Below are 25,818 nucleotides of genomic sequence, written 5' to 3'. Positions count from 1 at the left end.
CAATAAACTTCAAATGCATACATTGTATCATATAATATATGGCAGGAAATACCTCTGGTTCCCTTGGGACAGGGTCGCTCAACCATCATCCCCCTTTGTGTCTGAGGCCACTTTATCCCCCTGACGTCTAACGCTTCGCAGAATCTCTCTGGCAGGGGAAAAATATTTGTTACAGGAGGAATTTTGGTTGTAGAAACTGCTGGAGGTGGCTTTGTCCCTCTGCTTCCTTCCTGGGGTCCAGCTACTGTGGTGCTCACGGGGCCTCTCTGGGAAGTAGTGCTTGTGGTTGACACTGTGGTTTTGAACAGCTCAGCTGAAGAAGTTATTGTCACAGCTGTGGTAGGCACTATGAAAAAAAGATGAATGTATTAATCTCAAACACACCCTCATGCTCACCTACAGGCACATGTATGCGAATGTACATACATGTACACACACACACACACACACACACACACACACACACACACACACACTGCCCTTCACCCATCCATATATCCCAAATTAACAAACAGAATTATAGTAGGGAAGGAGAAAAAGAAAAAAATCACTTCTATTACAATTTATTCATAAGGTTAAAGGATGACCATGTAAGCTAATGGTAGCTCAGCTCTCAGTGAGCTATAAACGCACGATTTAAGTGCAATCTCACGATAAAGCGCTAAACACAGGAAGGCAGTGCAGGAAGATTCTAGTATGCAAGCATACTTTATCGACAAACGCAAAAGATCAAGGGAGAAGAAAAACCTCTGACAATAATGGATAATTAGGATGATAAAAAGATCTGAAGTCACCCACTCCACATCCTACAGGAAAACAAACACTGACATCTTTCCAGCCAGCAGCCATTCTTGCTTGAGGGATTTCTGAGCATGCCTGATTACATCCAAACAGAAGGTAAGTTTGGCATGCTCACGCTGCTCTGGGCTTGGCGTCTTTACTTTGCAAAGGTGGGGATGAAAGGGCAGAGCTCACCGTGTAGTTTTGTATCCAGACAGAGGTTAGAACAGATCATGAATTCAAAAATCAACCTTTCATTATCCCACGACCCTCAGCAGACAATGTAAAAGAACTATAGTTACACATTGCAAAACCAAGCCAAAAAAAATTCATTTTAAGGAAAGTTCTGTTTTGGTCCCCCAACATTGCTATCAAAGAGTTAAGTCAATTAGATTTTAAACAGCAGCACCCAACTGTTGTCTCCGCTAATAACTAAGCATTGAGAAATCTGTTAGCAAAAATTTACTATCATTTAAAATCTGTCAGAAAATATCCAAAAGCTTTGTCCATATTTACAGGTATTTCAAATTTATTCTTGAAATCTAATGTGTAGGGTGCCTCAAATTTAAAGTATACGAGTAAGTTATTTTTACATTATAGAACTATTAACATTGATATGCTCAAATGAAAAGCTTACTGAAATCTATCACTATGTACAATGAGGAAATATCAAATAAAAAACATTAGTTTTGTGTCTTATCTATACACAAGAATTAAACCACAATAGTGAATATTAAAAAATAAGTTCAAATTCACTGTTAAAATGTTTAATATTTTAGGCCCTGCCCTACAAGTATTTATGTAGTTCTTAACAGTTGAGAGCATGCTAAGCTAGGGGTTTTAGGTGTGACATTACATTTAATACACGATGCTTTGGTCCCCCCCCACCTCGTCTCAATGGGAAAACTACGTGTCTTATTTCTGGGCTAAAATGATTGGCCGTGTGAGAGGCGTCTATGTACATCAGTCAAATGGCATGCCTAGCCAGCTGCTGTGGAAAACTCTTCAAACCTGTCTGTCTGTGTCCCTGAGAGCCCCCCCCATCTTGTTAAACCTGTGTCATTTTCTTTTGACTACAGTGCAGCTAGGCTTTCAGAGCTTCCTCAATTAACATTTGTCAAAGCATCACAGCCTTTAGCAGAAGTGTCAAACCACCGCGCCTGAATCAAGAGGGAACCGAGAAAAGGGCGCAACGAAATGGTTTGGACTTGGACATTTTTACGTGGTTTTCCGAGACAGGGTTTCTCTGCGTACCCTGTCCTGGCCCTCGCTCTGGAGAACGGGCTGGCCTTGAACTCACAGAGACAAGAACGGGCTGGCTTTGAACTCACAGAGACCCGCCTGCCCTCTGCCTCCTGAGTGCTGGAGTTAAAGCATAGGTCACCACCTCCCGGCTGGACTTACACTTCTTATGCATACCTTTGCACTATACTAACCAGGGCACACGGACTCACTCAGGCACGTATGAATACCACAGTTCTGAGTGTTAGTGAGGGATAAGGTAATGGGAATAGCGCAATCTCACTGGACAGCTCGTGTAGCGGGGTATAGCCATGCACCCATGTGCTTTCTGCAAATATACTAAAGCATTGGGAGCAACTAGGATTTGGGGGACTTTTGAAGATGGACACACAGTGATACTTCAAGGCATAAGACTGTGTATTTTAATATCAAAGACGTGTTTCTAAAAATCTTTATATCTTTCCACGAAGAGAGGCAAATGCCAGTGGGGCATCTGGCAGTGATAAAAGCTGGTATTTACTCAGCAGCCGTAGCCAGATGCCCTGACAACCAACAATATGTACCAATAGATCAAGCCTTACTACTGCTCCATGAACCGGGTACAAATTATCTTTTCAGACACATGGAAATCTGGCCATGGAGAAGTCAGGTGACTGATTTAAGGTCACCTGGTTGTCCTCTTCGACATTTGGTATTACCTTTCTAGGTGAGAGGCTGGTCAAGAGCTGAGAAAGGAAGCATCCTATGCATCCTTACTTGGGAGTACGGGAGAGCAACTTGCATCATGAACATGACAAGAGGACCAAACTCTGAGAACATTCTCGAAGAGCAGCACAGAACAGATAGTGATGGGAATACCAACCCTTTTATAGGGTCCTGCTCTTCAGGACCTCCTAGGTAGCACAGAGTAGGACTGACTCAGCACGTCGCCTATTGTGCGTCATTTGAGTGACACCAAAGAACACACTGACTTGGTACCCAGGAAGCCTGTAACTAGTAGAAAACAATCTTGTCTACCATTCACTATCAGTGGGAAGCTAGTCAGGAAATGTAGCGTATTGAATACTTTATGAGCACGACACAAACGGCAGATTTGCTAAAAACGTGTTTACTTGAGGCAGCATTCAGAATTCTCAGAGTCCAGACAAACAAATATTCAGGAAATGCCCCCACACTGCCTAAAGATACACTATTTTGTTGTTAATATTTGAGATGTTAGCTCTGTAGGAAGATGAAGAAATATCAAGTGATATGGATAGGCTGAGGAGCTAAAATAGAACCAAACAGGGTTTTTTGGCGAGACCTGTTCTAGGTAGAGGGAAAGAGGAAAAATTGGAAGTAGGGTAAGATGACAAGGAAAATGACTCACAGGGGAGAGCACAAGATGAATATCCAAATATTGAAAACGATCAGGAGATAGAAATAACACACTTGTGCCATGAGAAACTAGAAAGGCTTGATGTAAGAATGAGAAGAGAGTTGGAAGTCATGAGCTAGCAAGGAAAACAATGCACAGGAAAACAACAGAAGACTTCCCAGCATCCTTTATACCTGGGACCACATACGCCCATAAAACGGTTTTCTATTATTTTTATTGCTTTGTTTGTCATATACAGCGTAAGCTCTTCTTCTCAGCAACCCAGGCCATTGAGTTGTATGAACTGTAGCTGCTCAAGTGTATTGCGGGTTTATGGGAAGCAAAGACTCGATTCTTCTGGTTGCACTGTCCCCTGGCCTCATCCATTTCTTGAGTCTTGCTTCTGCAAAGCTGAATGCGAATTAGTGGTTTGACCTAAATCCATTGGCCAGGATAGCTCCGTGAGAGCCCACCTCTAGGCACACACAGAGCACACACCTCGTAAGAGAAAGATGAGTCTCCAGAAGCCAAAGAAGATACATTGTGAGGAGAGAGAATATGAATATGGGTCAAACAGCAGCAAGAAAAATTTAGGTCAGGTAAAATGTTTTATTACTTAGGGTTTAATAAGGGGTCAATATGAATTTGTATGTCCTGGGAATATGCAAGAATGGCCAGCTATTTGGAATGATAAAACACTGTAATGGGAAGGCTCACTTGCTGTGTGTCTCATTCTAAAACTAGTAAGGACTCTTTCTGAAAAACAAAACAAAACAAAACAACAAAACCACACCTAAATTACCAAAGACTTCTTGACTGGAAGTGCACCACAAAATACACTAGCACATAGATTGCATTGGGGAAAGCCATTGTTGCCAATTCTCACATTAAAGAGATATTTTGAGACAAGAAGGTGGGTCATCGTGTTATGGAGAATGGAATCTGTACCCGAATAATACACACTATACACCATTCTCATCCCTTCCACTATTGCCTCCCTCTCTCTCTCCCTCCCTCCCTCCTCTCTCTCTCTCTCTCTCTCTCAGATTTACTGCCACCCAAGACAAAAGTAACAGTTTTCAAGGTGGAGCAGACCACAAAAAGGTGAAGCAGAGATCAAAACAGTTTTATCCAATGCCTGAAGCTTGTCAAAGCCTGAAGTCTGCCTTTTGTAAGGCTAGAAGGATGAAACAGAAGCACTGTAGTACCTTTTAGAAGACTTAAGATGCACCAAGCATCCCAAACAGATAGCCTCTAGAGCAAACAGACATCGCGTACTCTAAAACAAATGATTCTAAGAGGCTATCAGCAAAGATTGATGCTGTTAAAGGGGGTTTTGCTCCTAAAAATTTTAACAACAGATTTTACGGCCCATTTTTAAACTAAGTCTCTCCGGGCGCACACGATTCATCAGTATGCTGCCAATGATTTTCCCTTACAAGAAAAACTCAACACATCTTTGAGTACTCTATGAAGATTCAAATTTGAAATTCAATTATAAAAAGCTCTGGTTTTCCCTTTTAAGGTTCTGACCATATGACAATATTTAGAACTTATTAATAACACATCAAAGGAGAAGTGTTTGTATGTTAAACGAGTGTGAATATGTCTAACTGTAGTGCTTTAACAGACAGGTGTGTTTCACCTCAGTGAAAAGATTAATGTCTTCATCTCATAATCTTTTCAGTTCTCAAATGTTTGAGTAACTTCTAAATTTAGAAACTCCAATTTATTCAGTGAACAACGTATTGATTTATACCGTAAGCCTACAAACATTATTCATTTGAAAAGACACTGTTAGTACACACTTCTATAATAATCACTAACAAGTTACTTTTCTTTTCCTGAGTAGGAGGTCATCTCTTTTTAACTAAAATATTCATATAATTACATCCATAATCTATTTCTCACAGAACTGAAATCACTTGATAAACCAAATTATATTTCTAAAAATTTAACACTACTTTCTAAAATAATGTTCCTTCTTGAATATACCATCAGGGGACGAAAATCAAGAAAATGCTGTCAGAGCTATCACAAATCCTTTGGACTTATTTAAACCATACAGTCTGCATGTTTCAGGTTGAGTAACAGAAGCACTGACTTAAAATGGCTACTAGTTTATCAGGAAATGAAAGTGTAATTTTTTCTTTTAGTTTTATTATTATTATTTAAACAATTGTATTTTTAATACCAATTCTAGCTCCCTCTCCCTCCTGTCCTCCAACCCCCCTGCACAATTCACTCCTCAGAGAGGGTGAGGCCTCCCACGGGAATCAACAAAGTCTGTCACAATCACTTGAGACAGGAACCAAGCCTTCCACCCCCTATCTAGGCGGAGCAAGGCATCATAACGGAAGAGGAAGAAGTTGAAAGATACCCTCTCCTACCCAGAGCACAGATGTCAAAAGGTCAGAACGTGTAACCCTGGCTATGTATGACAAAGCTAGTGATTCCCTTGGGACATCCTAACGCAAACTCCCCTTAACTAGTGGTGCCAAGAAGGTTAAGGATTTGAGAACACACTGTAATCAGCTCAAAACGTAGGTAAGGAAGAACAGTGTTAACAGATTTGTAGGAGTTACTGTATGCTTAGCAACAAGGTCCAAACCGATCAATGCTATCATTTTTTGAAGTCAACATTTAAATGAGCAAACTGAGTAAAAGAAAATTGTGCAGAACAGGGCTGCAATATACCAGATCTTCCCTCGTGATTTAACCAGGAGAAGAAAAACCACTGGGAGAAATTCAGAAGTCCCTTGAAAGGAGGTAATCCAAATGACAAAGAGCTAACATCAAGCGTTCTTACCTTGGGCAGGGTCAGGTGGACCAAATTCCAGAGAATACCGCAAAATAAAGTTATTATTCCATACGTAGAGCTGGTTGTCTCTTGGATTGTAATCCACCGCGGCAATATACTGGTACTGGTTGGGGAAAGGGACATCCACGTACTCTCCCCGGCTTAACCGAGTGTTGTAAATGTAGTCGATGGTGTTCTTGCCTGCCTCGCTTTCGTTGTCTTGGTACACTGACCTGACCACATAGAGAACTCCACATATCATGAAAGCATTGGATGCCGCGCGCTTGTCATACATGGTCTCCCACGTTGCCTCGAATCGAAGAGTGTATGGATTTAGCTGGCTGATCACTATCATTCCATTGTTCTGCTCGGTGGCATAAATGACCCATAAGCCATTTTCATCCACGGCCAGGTCAATATCGGTCTTCCCTCCCCATCGGTAGGGTGACGTATCGTGGTAGTTGGCGTAGTTGATTATGGCCTCCCCACTCTTGATTCTAGTCCTCAGGTCAAATTTCACAATATTTCTCGTTCTTTCCTTGTTAAAGAAGACAGCCCCATCGTATACCACAAACCCAGTACCATCTACTCGATTCGGAAGTTTGTATGTTGTTGTCTGGCGGCTGTTTTGAAAGTCTTCTATAGAAGCATATTCTATCAAAGTATCGGTGCGGTAGGGAGTCCAGGGCATAAAATAAATTTTATCTGCAGCCTGAAGAGGGTCCTTGCACCAAGCACCTGCTTTTTGCTCAGCTTCGTATATACATGGTGAGTCCACAATTGCTTTCAAGGTCCCAGGACACACAAAAACTGACAGTCACAGAGAAAAGACAAGAAGTGAACAAAGTTTAAAATAATGGCACAGGTAATCACACATTTTATTGATCACAAATAAAAAGAGGAAAATCCATTTTGTTCAGAATTCGATTTTTAGAAGTATGTCTTTTATGAATACTAGCCTTGTTTCCCAAAGTTTCTCTAATCAAGGTACCAGTGTACTTAGTAGCTGGCACTTATTTTCACAAATACAAACCTATGTGTAGGGTCACTCATACTACTAGGGTAAAAATTTAGATTTCCGAATTGTGATTTTTTTTAAATCTAATAATTTAGAAATGCATGCGTCAAAACTTGAACCCTGTGCTTAAGCATGGATAAATATTTAATTCCAAGCCAAACACTATGACTTCTAAGCCCCTTTAACACCTCCCACAAAATGAGGCTCACAGAGCAGGAAACTCAATGTGAAGACTTATTTTGAGCTCTTTATAGAAGTTACAGGTGCTTCGAGTTGGAGACTACAGATTTTACGAGGTGCAATCGGGAGTAGAGAAAGTCAACACAAGGGAAGCAGGATGAGATGACCAGGAGACCCTGTAACCATGGCATGCTACGGAGAGGGTTCTGGAAGCCAGGCAAGATGACACTTCAATAACAAGAAAATATCCAAGGGTGTCAGAGAAGAGAGAGAGAGAGGGCAGGAGAGAAACAGAAAGGGACGTCCCCCTTCGCCGACTTCAGAATTTTACCCCATCGCCAGATTTGGCAGCCATACAATTTCAGTGTGGACAGCTGACGCCTTTATGAGGTGCGTTATGAGGTCCTGCTGATCATTTAGTACAGGGGTGTTGCAGGGGAGGGGAGGGAGGAGGGCCACATCCATAAGGCACATAACAGGGAGCTGGGGTTGAGACTGTGCACATTATTTACCTTTTTGCTCCACTTCTATTTTAAGCATCGGAAGAAAAATTAAAAAAAAAAAGTGCGAGGAAAAAAAGAAAAAAAAGATTAAAAATAAATTGACTATTAGTCTAAGATCGAATTCGTAACAGATGCTAAATATAGGAAGAATACGGAAGCTGTACTACTTTGGGTAAAGAGAAACACACAGGAGAACCTAGCAGGAGAGAGATTCTAAAGTTACATAAAAGAACACGGATCAATCATTATAGTAGATTAAGGAGGCAAGACAAATAAGTTGGCATGCTGCTTCACTTAGTGTGCCTGAATAAATAATGAAACTCTTCCTAATGCAAGCTAGCCCTGCCCATGCCACGCAGCATTCTGACCTGCTTTTCCTTTTATATATGTACACTACACACATAAAAGCATGCACAGGTGTGTCAGCTCCATTTGATCTGTGTGAGCTTAATTATCAAACTGACTCTAATTACATAAGCATGGCAGGAAAATACATTTGTAAGGCTGACAACTTGACTTTGGAGCTTAAGCCAAATTTAATACATATCAAGATGGCTACGTTTCCTCCCAAAGATATTTAGATGAGAGGTAACTACACAGTCATGCATCTCAGTATACTTCAATTATTTCTCTATTACTTCCTATTTTTACAAAAAAAATCCATCTTAACCACTTAGCAAAATGCCCCGTTTCCAGGAATATAGAAATCTCCCCTCACCCAATAGGGACTTCTGAAAGGGGTAGATAATGCCCATTAAGGATTTGCAGGTTTACTCAAGGTTGCGTACAGTTCACATTACAAAAATTCTAACTTAATTTTCTATACCATATATAATACGCATTATCAAACTTGCAATATTAAGTCTATTTTTTTTTTAAAAAAAGTAAGTAAAATACATACAAGGGGAAAGCAAGCACAGGCGGCAGGGCAGAAAAGGAAGAAAGAATCATGGTTAGCGCGTCATGACACTGTTTCCCACTCCCATTTATTAACACGGAGAGCAAGCCCGCATGCACCAACCGTCACACCCGGCATTCCCAGCAAGCATCTTGATCCACAGACCCGGTAAAAGGGAAAGGCCTTCACGGGGCAGACCTGGCCCGGGCAGGACATGAGAGCAAGAGTAGGGACAAACCCCGTGTGGTTATGGGAGTGCCCTGTGCGCCACGAAAGGGTGCAATTAAGATCCCAGTTGCCACACAGTCTCCTGCGATGAGGACCCACACAAGGCAACTCTTAGATTCAGCACGGGATCGCGAGTATGTCGCCTGGGTGTTAAAGATACGGCTGTGCTCAGGCCGTGTGTGTGCTCCTCCCTTTTAAAATGCACCAGCGTGTGTGTGCATGCGTGTGCGTGTGCGTGTGTGTGCAACTGCTGCTTATTCAGGGTGCACTGCGCACATTATATTACAGTCTCGGCTTGATTACATATTTTTTAGAATTATAATTACTTGTCAGGATAAAACAGTGACCTTCTGGAACTCCTTTGAGAAACATCACACAAATATTTTTGAAAAAAAAAAGAATTTTTTTTGCCATAGCAACAGCATATAATTTCTAAATTAAGCCACAACCTGCTTAACCAACATGGTCTGTTTAAGCACTTTCAGGAAACACGCTTGTTCTAACTGGTATGCGGCTGGCTGTAGGAGGGGAAAACAGGACAAGTGCAACGTGCTGCCTTGGAAAGCAACACGTGATTCTGTAGCACTCGGTCCAAACGTCACTCCTCCACAAGGAGCACGTTGTAGCTGCTCAGAGTCAGTCACGCCCTGGGCATGGTGTTGAGGGTGCTCAGACTGAACTTATAGACAGCCGTACTGTTCCTTAAGGAAACAACGATTTTATTCACATAAATCAATTGGTATAAAGGATGGGAATAATACTTCTTACAATGCTTACTTATTACAAGAAAGCTTCAAAGTCAGATCAGTTTTTTAAAAAAATAAGGAAATGCATCTTTTATTGCTCATTCATTGAAGATCACTGGATTATTTTTATTTTTCTAACAAAATTACAGTGCAGTCACTGAGCAAAACATGAACAGAAATTATTTCATTTATTTATGATTTAAACCATACCACATTAAGGAGAAGAGCATGGGTATGAATTTTATACAGTCTGTGCCCAATGATAACTCAGAAATTGCATCCAAAGGAAAATTTTGAAATAAAATAAGTAAAACCTTCAATGACTGGTGGATGGATCTTTAAAAGGGAAAAAAAAACTCCTTATGAAGATTTTTATAAAATCAAAAGGGTAGATATCTGTCAGATCAGCCAAAATTCTACCAGAGGACTATAAAAATACAATAAAATTAACAATACTCTGCATTTGTGATCACATGGCAGATATATGCAAATTGTCTTAAGAGATTCTATTAATTAATTATAAGGATATATTTAATATTCTATGGACCAAACACACACGTACACACCCACCAACACAGCAGAGGACTCCATGGATGTACAAGACAGAAAACAGAGCCAAACTGACTACAGCCTACATACTCTGTATCTGAAGTGACACACTATTTCATTTAGAAATAATCTCAACATTTATTGATTGATATTAATTTAATTCACCAACGTGAGTGCAATTTACCTATCAAATGAGAGAGAGAGAGCCTGTAGGTGACATTGGGATAAAATCCTTACTTACAGTGGCAATTGGAAATAAGTCGTCACAAGACTGAAACACAAAGCCTGTTTAGAGAATGTGACGTCTAGTCTGAGCTGGACCTTTTCTCTCCAAGGTCCCTAATGACGTGTTAACGCACATTTGCATGCGGTGAAATCTGCATCCTACACACAATAAAGAATGTTCTGCGTGCATGCATGCGTGTGTGTGTGTGTGTGTGTGTGTGTGTGTGCGTGCACGCACATGGTTTGTGTGATTTTGATATGTATGTTACCTGGACAAATGTGAAACAGCACATACAATGTTTACCATAGAAACTAAAGAGTGGCATTTCTAATGTTCTTTGCTTGTGTGCATTAATCGCCATGTTTGCTGAAGTAATGGAAACTCTGAAATCACTTAGAATACGATTGGGCCACCTCGGGGCATATGAGGTTCCTGAAGGGTTTGTTATGGGTAGAGGTTGGCATTAAGCCAAGTGATAAGGCGTACATGATAAACATTATATGATGGTGTCATTTTTTTAATCTAAGTAATGTGAGAAAGGGGTGTGTAGATGCTACAGAAAAGCAAATACATTGTTAAAACAAGGAATGGTCAAGGCCAGGCCCTTAAAATAAAAGTGACTGAGAAGCAATGAGGAACTGCATAAGATGAGAGTGGCCGAGGAGTGCTGTGCAATCACATTTTAACATGAGCTGCAATCATGTGCTGCATAGTGTGTCACTACTGTACGGTACATAGGAATGACAACAACGTCTAGTCTTAAAAAGAAAAAAGTCATTGACTTATTTCTGCCTCTTGCAAACATCTAGAAAAGCAACAGCAATTAATTCCTGGGTTTACTTTTTATTTTGAAGGACAAAAACTAAATAAAAAAAAAAAAGCAAATACTTCTCTGAGTACAGCTATTTGCAAGTTTAGTGCACAATATACAATACTTCTGGAGAACTGAAAAAGTAAAATTTTGAAAGTTAGACGTTCCAGAAGATATCCACATTTTCCTTTCTTAAACAGCACAAGAAATTACTTAAAGAGTCTGTAAGTAATATTTGCTTAACACTGTTCTTGGTGTCTGAGACTAGGTTACAGGGACCAGGTTGCAGAAAGACAATTCTTGACAGCTCTGACTGATTCCACTGTTTGGGAATGGATGCTGAATTCTTTGTCTAGTTTGAGGACAGAAACCAGGCTGAATTCAAGTGAGAGGGACTTCATGGAACAAAACTTTTGGTTAGCTCAAAAGAATACAAAGTTCCTTGAGTGGCACAGGAGAGGGATTGAGTAAAGCCACCGCACTACACAGGAGCAACACTTTAACAGATCGGCTCACTCGGGGGCTTCCAGTCCTATAAATGGTACAGAAGATACTGAAAACACAAAGCGCATCTGTTTACATAACACAGGAACACAGAGCAGGTACGAGAAGAGAGAGGTAATCTGTGTTTGGCCTTTAACTGACACCACATACACACAAAGTCAATTTATCAATATTGTGGCAGAGAGGACAGAGCGTCTCCTCACAGTGGATGCTAGAATGTGTTGTCACCTTTTTTGGCTTTGCCGATTTATTTATCAGGTGTTTCTGTGTTGAGATGGGGTCTCCCTGTGTTGCCCAGAATGCCCTCAATCATCAATTCCCGTACAAAGAGCTGGAGCTATAGGCTCACAAACACAACCGAATCCAGCTCCAAATGTCTGGGACTTGCTGGTTGTTGTTCAGGTTGAAAAAAGTTTCTAAAATCAGTAAAAGTACTGATCTAAACCTCTCACTTCAAACGCCTCTGCACTACTGCGATATTGATTTTTCACTCCACTTTAAAAAAAAAAAAGCAAAAAGGGGAACAAAAGCACTTCTAAACTAGCTTGTGGCAGTTAGGCAATATATTCAGATTTTCAGTTGTGTAAACTGTATATTAAAGTATTTTCCACCCTATCCCAGTGTATGAAAATAACTGAGAAGTATGCACTCTGCAGCTGGAAAGAAAATACTGACATCTACTTCATAAATTTGGGCTTTAAGTCTTCTGCAAGTTCTTAAGCACAATGCTAACAGTTTAAAAGCAGAGACAGGAACAAGACTTTTGGGATGGCTTGTCCGTACTCTTGGCTTTAAGCTTCAAGACTCCCTCACTGAATCTGGTAAAAGAATTGCTTCCTTCCAGGACATGGAAGAAAGGTGACAACTCTTGCCTCAGTTTCTGATTTGGTAGCTTTACCCAAGCACTCACATTACCACGACAGCAGGTAGCTAGCCATTCAAATCCCTCACGATTAGAAGGCGAGTCAACTCCTTCTTCAGAAAACCTTGTGAGCCAAACCAATTTGTCAGCAACTGGTATTGGGCAAAAGTACAGATTTCTATCTGCCCTACTGAATAGCTAATTCAAGTTTGTTTTCTGGAAAAACACTAGCCTTAAAAGCCAAACACTTAAGAACACGGACAGACACTTGGCCAGCATCACACTATGGCTTTCTTCCACACTTCATGAAGCTAATTGGAGTCCCGAGTCTGGGAGCGCTTTGCATGCATAATGTTTTTGTAGGCCATAAACATACGCGTCTTTCACATGTGTAGTCTTTTCAGCTCCAACAAGGAACGCTGGAGAAAGGAGAAAATACAAACTTCATACTTACTGTAAGGGACACATTCATATTGAACTTCAAGGTATTTGTAAGTTCCGGGACAGGGATCAGGAAATACATCCGACCCGGTAACTACTACACACTGCGTTCGATTGTTGCACCTGGAAAAGAGAATCAATCAAGCCTGTGAAACACTGGCCTTCTCTTTTACTTGAGAAACGTAATATAGAACTGATTCACCAACAAAAAACAAAAATGCAGGGGAAATCAGATGGCATTATCAACTCATAGTTTCTTTGTTTTTAATTGCTGTATCAGGGATCACACTAAATTGTAAGTAGAAGTGAAAAGAAAATAGTTGAAAGTCTGCAAATATATTTTTATATTTTACTTTTTATTATATCCAATAGACAAAACAACCAGGCCACTTGATAACATATTTAACAATTAAAAAACTGCAACTAGAAAAAAAAGGTACAGTCAACCCCAGGGTCATACACTGAACAGGTAAGCAGGAAGTTGTCACAACATGCCCAAACACATGTAGACCCAGAATTTAGTCCCTCCATCCAGTTGGTGACACATGTGCTAACTAACACAGGCACCGTCTATACTCATGGATAAGAGGTAATTGCTAGTACTTCCCATCTTACACTCGGAGGCCTGCATGAATGACAGGGGCACTGGTGACATCCAGCAGAGTGCCTGGCTCACAGTGAATGCCTAAGCTCTGCCGTTGCTTTTTACAGAAGCTACGCATCTGCCCACGATGTGACTGTGTGCCCAGTTCTACAACAGGGTGTTCTGAAAGCTAATATTAAAAACAATGCCATGGGCACCATCCCTAGGGCCTTCTATATATTGCTCTGCGGAAGTGTCCACTTTGCTGTTGTCACTGTCATTAAGTCACCAAGGATACTGGAGTTAAGCTGGTATTCCAGGCAGGATGATGCCTGAGTTCTATAAAATGGACCCAGATGTTCTTCTCCTAAGCCTTGTGAAAGCCAGAACTATTTCTTTTATAATCTGAATTGATTACAGTCCAGTGGAATGGAATGTTTGCAGGGCTTTCATTACACTTTCTGATAGTATATACATTAAGAAGGCAAAGCAAGCAGAACCAGGGCATTATTATAAAAATTTATTCAACAATTTGAATACCAAATAATCTATGGTGCATAAAATAGGCGAAGTATAAAATAGCACTGTAAAGCAGTTGGCGAAAAGTAGACTAGCTCCCAGAACCAGGAACCCCAGGGTGGTGGGAAGCAGTCACACTAACGGGGGATACGCGTTAGGTCGCAGCTCTCAACTCCGGAGAGCTGTCCTGAAGAGCGGTAAAGCCTGAAAGGTCTACAAGATTAAATGGCTAAACCTTTTTTAATTCAAAACAACATTACAGTGAACTTCAGTGACTCTGTACTATTGAATAAATTGTAGCTAAGATTGAAATATTGCATTGTAAATATTAAAAGAGTTAACTTTGATCTCAATCAGTCTGAGACAATACGGTGTGTTATTTTTTAAGACATCCTGTCCCATAAATTTCAAGAACTTAGATGAGGTAACTGAAACATCTCTTACAACACAGTGCTTTGTTCTGTTCTTTCTCTGTTTTTTCCATTTACTTGAAGAAACCGCCTGTGGTTCACCACTTAATAAAATGAGCTGTCTTAACATGAATCACAGAAACAATTTTGTATTAAAAAGATTTAAAACAGAGGGTGGATTTGCTATGTCTCAATGGTTCCATATCTAGTGCTTCAACTCATATAGAAACATAATTCCGACATTTTGTTTTTCTTCTTTCCTGCTACAGCAGAAAGAAATCTCCGTACTTCCTAAACCTCACTTGATCTTCCAGGATCCTCAGCCCTACTCTGGTCCCCATTTAAAAAAAAATCAAGTCCTGTGACGTCCTCTCTTGTACTTACTCATATCTACAGGGATCGTCTTTATGCCAGATTAGAGAGAGGAGAAAGAGATGTGGTTTCACTGAAGCTGACGGCGTTAAGAGCACGGGGGTTTGGAAAGGAAGGGAATGCAGACACAGTGGAAAAGACCTGGGATTCCACACCATTTTCTGAAGAATAAAAAATGTGACCGCTGAGGGTTAGCAGTGCTTCCTCTTCCAGTGCCCTGAGCACTGCTCCCAGAACCTACTTCAGGTGGTTCAGGACGACTTGACTGAACTCCAGTCCCAGAGGACTTGACACCTGCTCTTAGCACGCACATGCATGCATGCACACACGCACACACACACACACACCGTATAAATGAATACATGGAGACTTCATGTTTAGCTAAGTGGGAGCAAGCACATCTAATCTGTACAAGGTTTTGTGCTCAATCTCCAGCACTGGTGAGTGGGGAGGGTATTAAGAAAAGTTGGAGTTTTGAACTAATTCGAGAAGGAGTCAAAGAGAGGAGGAACTTAACAGTGAAAAGGATACAATAATCATAGTTGTGGACACCAGTGTCTTTATTCAAACACAAATGAAAGCCTTGGAGATTCAAAACAGCACCAGTTGGGTTCAAGAAGGGGAAAAAAACTAATAGGAGCTCTCAATATAAGGAAAGGCTGTCAGTTCATTAACCTGTGTGCTGTGGGTAAGACTGTAAAACTCTAAGTTACTATAATTGAAGAAATCAAGAATGAGAAAGTAATTACTTAGCCACAAAAGAAAAGTAAGTTCCTACCAAGGGCTCAGCTTTCAATTTTCATTGCCATGGAAATCAAAAGGCAGCAAAAGCCAAAAAATGAAATTAATTCTGGAGTCTCTGTCTTCTGTGTCTACACTGGGCGGGGATCGAGCTCGACTCTCCCATTTCCCACATAAACAGCTCTCTGTGTGAGGACGGTTGTTGCTGCACTAACAGTGAAAAGACTGATGTATATATATATATATATATATATATATATATATATATATATATATATATATACACACATATATATATATGTAACACCTTGTGAATTGTCAATGTTAACAACCCAGACAGTAATCGTTAAAGTGAATATAAGACAAAGGTATAAGAGAAAATGAGTTTTCTATAAAATAGACACTATATTACTATTTGGAAGAACTTTAATCACTGTTCATCACACAGAAATGGACGCTGAACACACTTTAAACATTTCCATTCCAAATAATGGCTGTTGGGCTACTCTGCAGTGATGGAGACATATGGATGAGTAAAGACAGTTCCAGTAGTGACTACCAGAACATGGCCCTCAGAGCAGGATCAGAATCTGGGCAGAGCATCTTAGAAGGGAAAATGATCAAGGCCCAGCCAGAAGGAGGGGAATTCAGTGCTGGGGGGAGCCCCAGGGTAGTTTTACATAGCAGGAGGGTGTGTCTCGTCGCTCTGAAAACCACTGAAACACAACGTGGTAAGTTTAAATAGTTCAGAAAAAAATAAAAGAATAGGCATTGGTAGCCAAAGTTTTCTTCCACAAAATTTCATAAAAACAAGAGAGAAAATAAACAGTGGTGATTTATCTAAGCATGTGTGCATATCAGGAGGAAAAGGCATAATCTCTTCCTAAAAATTTGAGTCATAATTAAAAATCTTTTCACTCATTAAATATGAAATTAAGATTTTTGGACATTCTATGAAAATGAACTGTATCCCATAGACAGATGTAATTTAAAACAAAATATATGTATTTAATTAATTATGACATTGCTGTTGTCTCTACATTTAGTCTTTCTTAATTCATCAAATGAATATGGTGGCACAAACCTAAGAAGGCATAAATGTGATTATTTAGAGTGGACTCACGAGGAAATAATGTCCACTAAACATAGGAATATAATACACGATGCACAGTGCCATGAAAATGAAGAGGTGTGCTGAAATCCCCTCCCAACATTCAAACCATCTACATCTAGAGTAAGTTAAATTACTCTCATATATCACTTTGGTCAAGGATAGGCGTTCAGAGGTAGAGTTCCTCCTTGGACTATGTGAAGCCAAGGATTGGATCCCCAGCATGGCAGCACCAAAACCAAATAAAAAATCCAGCCTCTATATTATTTTTATATTAATTCTGACCACAAACTTCTGAGTATAATGTTAAGAGGCTTTTTACTCTATGTACATATAGGGGACATCACACAGAACCTGAGATTTCCATATGAAATTAAAACAAATCCAACAATAAATGCTTCAAAACATTGCCATATGCAAATGAGAGGGTCATTATGTATTAATGACCTACATATTAAGAGTTACATTTTATTTCTAGAACCATCAATCACATTAAGAAAATACTAAGGAAGTCCCACTTTACAAGTTATGAATGGGTTTAAATACGGCAAAATACCATATGTGAGACAGTATTTAAAAGTCCATTATTATAATCTTCCTATGCTAACCTGAGGGAAGAGAATGAAAGAAATGAAGCCAAATGTTCATCTTTACAACCTAAATGCTAAAAGCAAGTAAGTCTGTGGATGCTTCTCCAGTTACTGTCAAGCCCATTCCCCTTTTTTTTTCTAAAACAAACCCAAAACTTTAAGACTACTTAAATCACCAATACCAATACATTCCATGATCATTAGAAACTTGAGCAAACATCAGAACTTTCTGCAATAGTCAGGTTTATGCAAATAGATAAGAGAAAAACATTCCAAACACTCCAATGAGCAACTCGCAAATCCCTTCAGCATCACGTTAGTTAGTTAAAAGGGGTTTTAAACCGTGTATGTAGCCAACACTGACACTAATCACTAGAACGTCTACAGTACTTTCAAAATTAAAATACGTTGCCTCCAGAAAATATGTGTAATTGATGAAAAAGCATTTTGTGAAAGAATATTCATTTTCACACCAGTGTACCAAAATTACTTAGACCATGTCAGGTGCGGCTTGGAACACTTCTGAAATCTCAGCTGTCAAGGCTGAGGCGGGAGAATTATAAGCTCAAGGGCTGCATGGCTTTCTCTTTCAGACGTTCAGAAAACTTCATGCACAAAGTCACAACTATTAATTGAAGAAACAGTCTTTTTATTTGGGGGGAACAAAATACTGGTTAGTCTGCTACTAATCGCAATTGTATTGAAGAAGAAGAGAATAGCAGAGTGCTGACTGTGTCTAATTTGGGGAGATGAGTGTCAAAATAAGATGCTTGGACAAGATGAAGAACTGGGTACCAACTTCTGGTCTATAGACCATGAATCCATAAACACTGTACCAACCAGTTCGAGCTCAATTTTCTCATCAAGAAAGCGCATCACCTCCTAGAAGTTTGTGGATAAGGTTCAAACTGGATAAGGAAGATAAACTTTGTGCAATGCCTGGATAACCATAAGAATCCCTGTGAACAATGCCCCTTATAGAGAACAGACACAGACGTGCAAACACAGACGCAGAACACGATTTCCTCTGGTGGTGCACTCCCTGTATGGTGTGTGTTCTTGTGTGCACCTTTAAAAGCAGGCTAACTTTACCCATGCAAACTCGTTTCCTTTCCAACTCTAATCTTCAGTGGTACAATTTCCGACAAATTGCTTTTACTCTGCGTTTGATTATCTTATGCTCATTATTACACTTTACCAAGTGCAAAGTATGGAGATGAGATTCCACGTGTAATCTATTGTGAGAGGTGTTTTAATCAATAGTCTTGTTCTGCTGATTAAGCAGAGGCTTCTGTTTTGGCAAGATAACATTAGCTTCTCCAGTCATGCTCCAAAAACCACTGGGAATCTTCCCCAGATCATTAGATATGCTACAATAAAGCTTTGGTGCGTTTTCTTTTCTTCCTTAAATTACTTCTTCACTGTCCCATCGTCCCCATCACCGATGGCACTGCATTAATACTACAGCTCCCCTGGAACCTGCACACCAGCTATGTCTCCAGGCCATTGGATGCCATTTTCAATTGAAGCTTCTACTTGAAAATATAAATTAAGAAAATTTCATTATCTCCTGCCAGGGGCCATTATTCACCACAGTTCTAAGGAAGATTAAAAATGCAAAATCTACCAACTTGAACAAATACTCCAACATGCCACAGAGAAGCTGGGTATCATCAGGACGGAAACTAAATTCGACTTTGCTTAAATTTGAAACATCCTGCAGAATCAGTTCAACTCTTTACTGAGTGTGTACGTTCAGGGATAGACTGTTTCCACAATTTCCTTCTCTAATTGGCATCTGCTATTTTTAAACTTCAATTACAACAAACTAGCAATAATAGGCCTCTTGTTTCCACGCTCCTCTCCTGGCAGTTACCTTCTATCTTAAAAGGTTCTCTTTTTGAAGAAATACCGCTTTCTGGGTGTTAAGACACTAAGAGTGATTCCCATTCATAGGGCCAACTACAGACCCAACAGTCATGGCTGGAGCCTGGCACGCTCCAAGTCATAGCTGGAGTGAATTGTGTTCTGAATGAGCAGAAGACCTACAGTTGAATCTTCTATTATGGATCTACAAGAGAGGATAAGAAACAACAAACTGGAAAAAAAGAGCTTTTAAGACCCTCATTGGAGATATATATACTACAAGTGTATAAGAACATGTTTCTGAATGACAGAAATGGGTGATGGCTAACCTTGCTACTTGTGCTTGTAAATAAGTATGGCTAACCAAAGTACACAGCAGACACGCAGATCTGCTTCAGTCAGCTGTTCCTGATTTGACAGAATTAAGTCAGTGAGAACAAAGTTCTATATCATGAAAGAAAACAATAAACACTTAATCATATAGGTTACTTGTGTATGTGTGGAAGTACCCTTTAATTTGCAATCATTCGCTCATCTGCTAACATTCCAAATGGTCTGGATCTATTATCATTCTTACACTTGTCCCTCTTAGCACATACGGAGAATAAAATATTCCACACACAGCGTGGGATCTGATCCCGCAAGCTGATGGGAGTCAACGGCAGGAAGTGTGTGCAAACCAAGTGCTCACGCGAAGCAAGAAAGGGAGAGAGGTCACCCCAAGACTCAGGTGACCGTGGTCGTCCGGGGTCAGGAGGGAGTGTTCAGTCAAGCATCTCTCTTCTCTAAAGTTTATAACAGGGCACCATCTAAACTGTCACAGAGCTATGGAAGCAGGTCCTGCCTCCTTGCTCATGATGAGGCGAAAGCTTCAGTAGCTGCTGGGTAAACATGGCATCAGGAAGGTCTAAGAGGTGTGCTGTAGGAGAGTCCCATTTGTCGCATAACTTTGTTCTCAGAAATCACTTAGTGACTTGTGATACCTAGAAGAAAGAGTTCTACCACACAGAACAATTCTTTCAGCATGTTGTGCTATTACTTGTATGAATTATCGAATATTGTCTTATCTAATGCATTTCAAAATCATTTCTGAAAAAAGTAGAGTTGCTCCTGCACTAGAACCTAAAGCACAGAATGCTACGTATACACAGACAAATAACATGGGAAAACTAAGCAAATCAAATTGTATTCCACTCAATCTCCTACATATTAATGGTACCAAAAGTTTTAATATAATACTGACTTTTTTCAGGGTTGTAGTGAATAAAACTTTGAAATTGCTATGTGGATAATCTATAAAAATCTAACATTGCATATATAACCACAAAAAATGAGTATTTTTATGCTACGAATACATATATCTTATTTGACCCTTAAAGAATGTGTAAAAGAAAAGTAGGAGGCCTTCTCCAAAGTAGTTCTAGGTAAGTCAACCAATGTCTGACAAGAAGAAGAAGAAGAAGAAGAAGAAGAAGAAGAAGAAGAAGAAGAAGAAGAAGAAGAAGAAGAAGATCCTATTTAATTAATTTCTATGAGCTGTCATCCTAATTATTTTAGACATTGAAAACAAGACTATCACAAACAGCAAGCCACTGTATCTAAGTAAGCCACTGTGCCAGGGAAATACAACCACAACATATATGGATCTTAGAGCATATAAATGATTTGTTTCCTGAAGACTGCTAAAAATTATCTTAAAATTCCACATTAATTATTAAAATAAGCATCTTGGAGTGGTGATGCTGTGCTAAAAAACAACTTTTTATGTTTGAGAAATCACTGAAACTCCTTGCAGTTTTTACTGGACCTTGGGGTCAGTTTAATGCAAATGAGCTTTGACTCACTCTGAGCCTTATTAATCCAGTACGAAATCTCTTGTTTGCAGAAATGCACATTCAACACAAATGCACTTGCTTTTATTAGCAAAACCAGAGGTATTTACTTACAAAGCACGCCACTGAGACCGCTCCATTCACAGGGTCATGAGGTCTAACGACTCAATGAAAAGAATAAGATCATTTAAGTGGGGGACAAAAAAAAACTATACATTAAATAATATATATTTTGAAAGTATTGCCTTGCATCGAAGTGTTCCAGACTTACACCTCAAATAATTTTTTTAAAATGCCAGTAAAAATTAAGAGTAATTATTTATAAAAATGCTAACCTATTATAGTTTGCACTTGCATAAGCTGTCACACTTTTAACAAGGGAAATGGGAAATCACTATGGGATGCCCCAGTTAGATTAAATTAGCAGCAGACTTGTTACCCGACTGCATAAAAGACACAGCATAACAAGACGTGACCTTGCAGAGCCACACGGCCAATCTGCGATGTCTGTCTCTCCTATACCTCTTGCTAATTATCTGCAAAGTTACAGGCCCTTTTGTCGTGGGTTATTTTTCTTCGGATTGTGAGGGGATTTTGGTTTCTAAATATTTAATTAGTTTTGTTATGATGTGAGAATTGTACATGCCAAGCGCTTCGATTTCCACGCTCCACTCTGTCTAATTATCCTCAGATTTAGATTGGTCATCCCAAATCTTTTCCTTTGTAATTATTTACTTCGGAAAGATCATTCAGTGAAGACATATTTTCACCCTTATGGCTCTTCTTGGCCACAAATGGCTCGGCTGGTCTGTTAATTACCCGCTCAGAGGGTTAGAGCTTCAAATAAAGCAAAGGAATTGGAACTGGAAGGAGTTTTGGAGGGCAGGACAGAGCCAGAGATGCGTGAGGCATTGTCTTAAAGTCACATTAAGGATTACTCCCTAGGTTTGAAGATAACTTTGATAAACAGGACAATTGCACCATGGAGATTTTTTTTTCTGATTCTTTATGTTACACAGGTTGTCATTTAGTTAGTATTATAATGAACTTAACAGTTTCCCAGTCTAGTTGATAACTAATATAAACAAGTTTCTGCTTCTTACAGATCTCATTTAGATTAACACTGCCACAAATGCTGACAAATATCCCATAAGAAATCAAATTGAATGCTCAGAAATAAAAATGCTGAGACTTTAAGAACCGTGGCTTAGTAAAAACAAAAACAAAAACAAAAATGTCAGCTGTGCAACACTTAAAAAATATACCTCTGTTAAAGCATTTAATCAACTGAGTAGAAGTTTCTCATGTCTTATTAAAATGCTTATAACACTGTGCTTTTATTGAGTGGTGAGAAAATGCCATTGCTCGTTACTCAAATGCAGTTCTAGGTCATATGCAAGCATGACTTTTCTCCCCGAGCTGCCCAAACACGCGCTTCTTATACTTTTATGTTCCATCCAGTTCTCTATTTGCTCCGTGCAGTTTCTGAGACGTTTGATAGTAAAATATATGTCGTGGTTTACAAAAGAATGTATAAAAAATATCTAGTATTCTGGAAAATGGTGAAGAGTCCTAAATGAGCAGCTTAATATGTCTTCACATGAACAGAGTTAATAAGTCATGTTATAGGACATACGTATGTGGTGTGTACGCACTTCTCTGAAGCTCCCACCGAGAGAAACAATCTTTAAAGACAACCTGTCAGGGGACAAGGTGGAGGCCAGGAATCTCTCTCTACTCGTTTTAGCTTTGCATCCTCCTGGAGCCATGACACCTGCGCTTCCTTACATTGGTTTTCTCCAAAGCAAGAAAAATTCATGCCAGGTTTTCATCAACTGAGAATCTACTCTTGTGATCAAATTACACCCCACCTTCCCAGACAGTGTGAAAAATGCGTGGCTCCATGACACTTGATTTCCATGCTGTACTCTTTCTAATCATCCTCAGATTTAGATTGGCCATCCCAAATCGTTTCCTTTGTAATTATTTGCTTATGAAACATCACTAAATGAAGAAATATTTGCACCCTTATGACTGCTCTTTGTCACAAATGACAATGTTGGTCTGTTAATTACAGGTCCAAGAATAAGTTATATATAGATACCAGTTTAGAGTCAGATATGAACAACTAAACAGCCTGGCCAAGAACAGCTTTATTTAGGAAAAAAAGGTCTACTTAACTGTACTTAAAAATCAGTGGTGAAATCAGGCTTATAGGTAGGGTGCTCAATTCTGTTCCAAGGCCAACCACCTCTGCCTGCGCACCTGCCTTCCTTCCCCTAATCCTCACTTACTGTTTAATCTGAGCGCTGGCAGCAAGTCGGTTTTTAAATTACTGACTCAAATAATCTTTCATGAATACAGATAAAACACCCAAGATCAAGGGAGAAAGTTATCAAAACCACACCCTAAAACCAAATAGAAACACCTCCTCTAGAGTTCATTTCAGAACTGATTTCCAACAACAACAACAACAAAAAAAAAAGACCAAAGAAAATCTTTACAGAAGCAGCCTTTTCATGTAGACCCCTGGATTCTTGAACATCTCTGTGGTCGGAAACAGCTAGGCACTAGTTCAGTGCACAAAGCTTGCTGCACACACATGCTGGACCACTTTTCTCCTTTCCAGAGGTAGAAAAGTCCGAGCTTCTGATACTAAGGTTCTGCAGGTCCCAGTGATGTCTCAGAAGGTTTGCATGACCAGGGGACCAGCACAGATGGGGAAAGCCAGTGGAAACCATGCTAACCATAAACATTAAGTTCTTCCTGGAACTAGAACCCAAAGAGATCTTTCTCTGTTTTCGTTCCCTGTGTCTACAAATGTCCATGCATTTATTTGTCAAGTACTTACATTTTCCTTGGGCTGGGAGGTCTATACTTTATTTTAGTAGGTACTCGGTTTTTCAATGCTCCGTGTAAACTTCATATCTACTTCTTTAATAGTATTTATTTACCCCCACAAACACTCAGCATTTTGTTTTATTATATGACTTCATTGGTCACCAGAGCATAAGTTTTACCTCCCCGGTAGATGGTAGGCTTCTTGTAAATCCCCGCAATGCTCAGAACTACTTTTTAACCAAGAAGTAGTCACTAAATTTGTGCTTTCAAAATTGGATTTCTTATTCTATGTTTCATCTTTTTGTTTGTTGAGGATTGAATAACCTAAAATGGCTAAGATTCATGCCAGTCATCTCCTTTAAAGAATAAAAGCTGCAGAAATTTGTATAGGCATAGTTGTTTAAAAACAACAAAGGCCAAAGCTGGAAACACAGTCAGTTGAGCCAGGAGGACAGCCCCCAAACAGCCCTTAGCACCCTCATCTGAGTATAAACATCCAATCCTTGAGAGACAATGTAAAGAGATCAGTACTTTGTGATTCACACTCCAATTTAATGGGGTCTCATCTGACTGATAAGTAGATGACAAATTTCACTGGCTTGCCTCTGATAAATCAGAAGCAATCTTTAATCATGACAAAATATTCATCATCTAATCCTTTTATCAAATTGACTACCACCGCAGGAGTCTCGTGTGTTTGCACAATTAAAAACCCTGTGTTAGCTGCATATAATAAGGCATCACATTTGATGCAAATCCTTTCCTATTGAAATAAGTGCCAAGCTGACAGCAGGAAGTAGCTGATAAGAAAGCAACAAGGCATTGCTGATGGCATTCTCGATAACTGAACAGAACTCATAAGCATTCGGTCTACAGCCTACTACCCAAAGAGCTCTTTTTGAAAAGTATGGATGGAGCGAAGCTTCCTTCTATTGCTTCTCAGTCACAAGAGGACAGACACATCATCCTAAAAAGATGATAGATGGTAGAACAAAGAAGAGGGAAGGGAAGGGAGGGGAGACGAGGGAAAGAAGGAAGGAAGGGAGGAAGGAAGGAAGCAAGGAAGGAATCTAGGTAGTAATATCCTACAATAACCGTGCGCAAACAATGTTTATGTAGCGGAAAAACTAACAAGGTGTATGTGGAATTGTGTGTTAATATTCTCTGCTATAAAACAATGAGCTCAGGTGGAGTCAGAGTTACTACAAGCCTCGCAAGTCCAGTATCCATTTCAATGGAGATATCACAAGCCTCTGCACACTGACTGCATGCTTTTAGGAATATAAGGAAGGGGGTACCTGAAAGACCCTTGCTTCGTGGCCAAAGGGCAAGGAAGGAGTCTATAATGCTGCAAAGAAGCTGAGAAGACGCAGATGCCAAGGCGCAGGAAGCAGAACGGACGGGGTGAGAAGAGAGTAGCTGAGCGGAGCACACACCTCAGTGGCCTCTCAGCCTACAGGGCAGAATCTCCCGGGGCACGGTTGGCTACAGCTGTAAGAACATGTGAGCCATGTGCTGTACACACCACCATACCTTTCCCAAACTTAACCCCACAGACACCAGTCTGGACTCTTGCAAAGGTGCATTTGCTAGCTACTCATGGATGCCTTCAGCTTACACAAGAGGGGGTGCAGTGCATCACAACTTAGTCAGCATTTGATAGTGCGTACTGATGAAGCTTAGAATCTTCCTGAGTCAAGCCTGGCTTCAAAGCCCTTCGACTCAATAGAAATTAAAATTTCCATGACTTATAGCCTGTACGAAGAACATAGACATGTTTTTTCCCATGACAATGAAGGCAGAAGGCT

At 39.9% G+C, this 25,818-nt stretch overlaps 1 protein-coding gene across 4 annotated transcripts in view; it reads right to left on the bottom strand.

Annotated features, from left to right (window-relative positions):
* Adgrl2 (adhesion G protein-coupled receptor L2) overlaps positions 1–25,818 on the bottom strand; it is a 616,339-nt gene that overhangs the window by 36,717 nt on the left and 553,804 nt on the right. For 3 of the 4 annotated variants that reach the window (XM_040751610.1, XM_040751611.1, XM_040751609.1), the window contains 4 exons: positions 13,159–13,268; positions 7,890–7,904; positions 6,189–6,989; positions 53–346 (listed from right to left, as the gene is read on the bottom strand). In XM_040751610.1, coding sequence (XP_040607544.1) covers positions 53–346; positions 6,189–6,989; positions 7,890–7,904; positions 13,159–13,268 — 1,220 coding nt within the window. Of the gene's footprint in view, positions 1–52; positions 347–6,188; positions 6,990–7,889; positions 7,905–8,598; positions 8,745–13,158; positions 13,271–25,818 lie in introns of those variants that run through there. The other variant, XM_040751612.1, reaches the window with a different exon arrangement.

This window comes from Mesocricetus auratus, unplaced genomic scaffold, assembly GCF_017639785.1.
Source record: "Mesocricetus auratus isolate SY011 unplaced genomic scaffold, BCM_Maur_2.0 Super-Scaffold_100009, whole genome shotgun sequence".
NCBI lineage: Eukaryota > Metazoa > Chordata > Mammalia > Rodentia > Cricetidae > Mesocricetus > Mesocricetus auratus.
The sequence above is the reverse complement of the archived record's forward strand: the minus strand, read 5'-3'. Positions and strand labels throughout refer to the sequence as shown.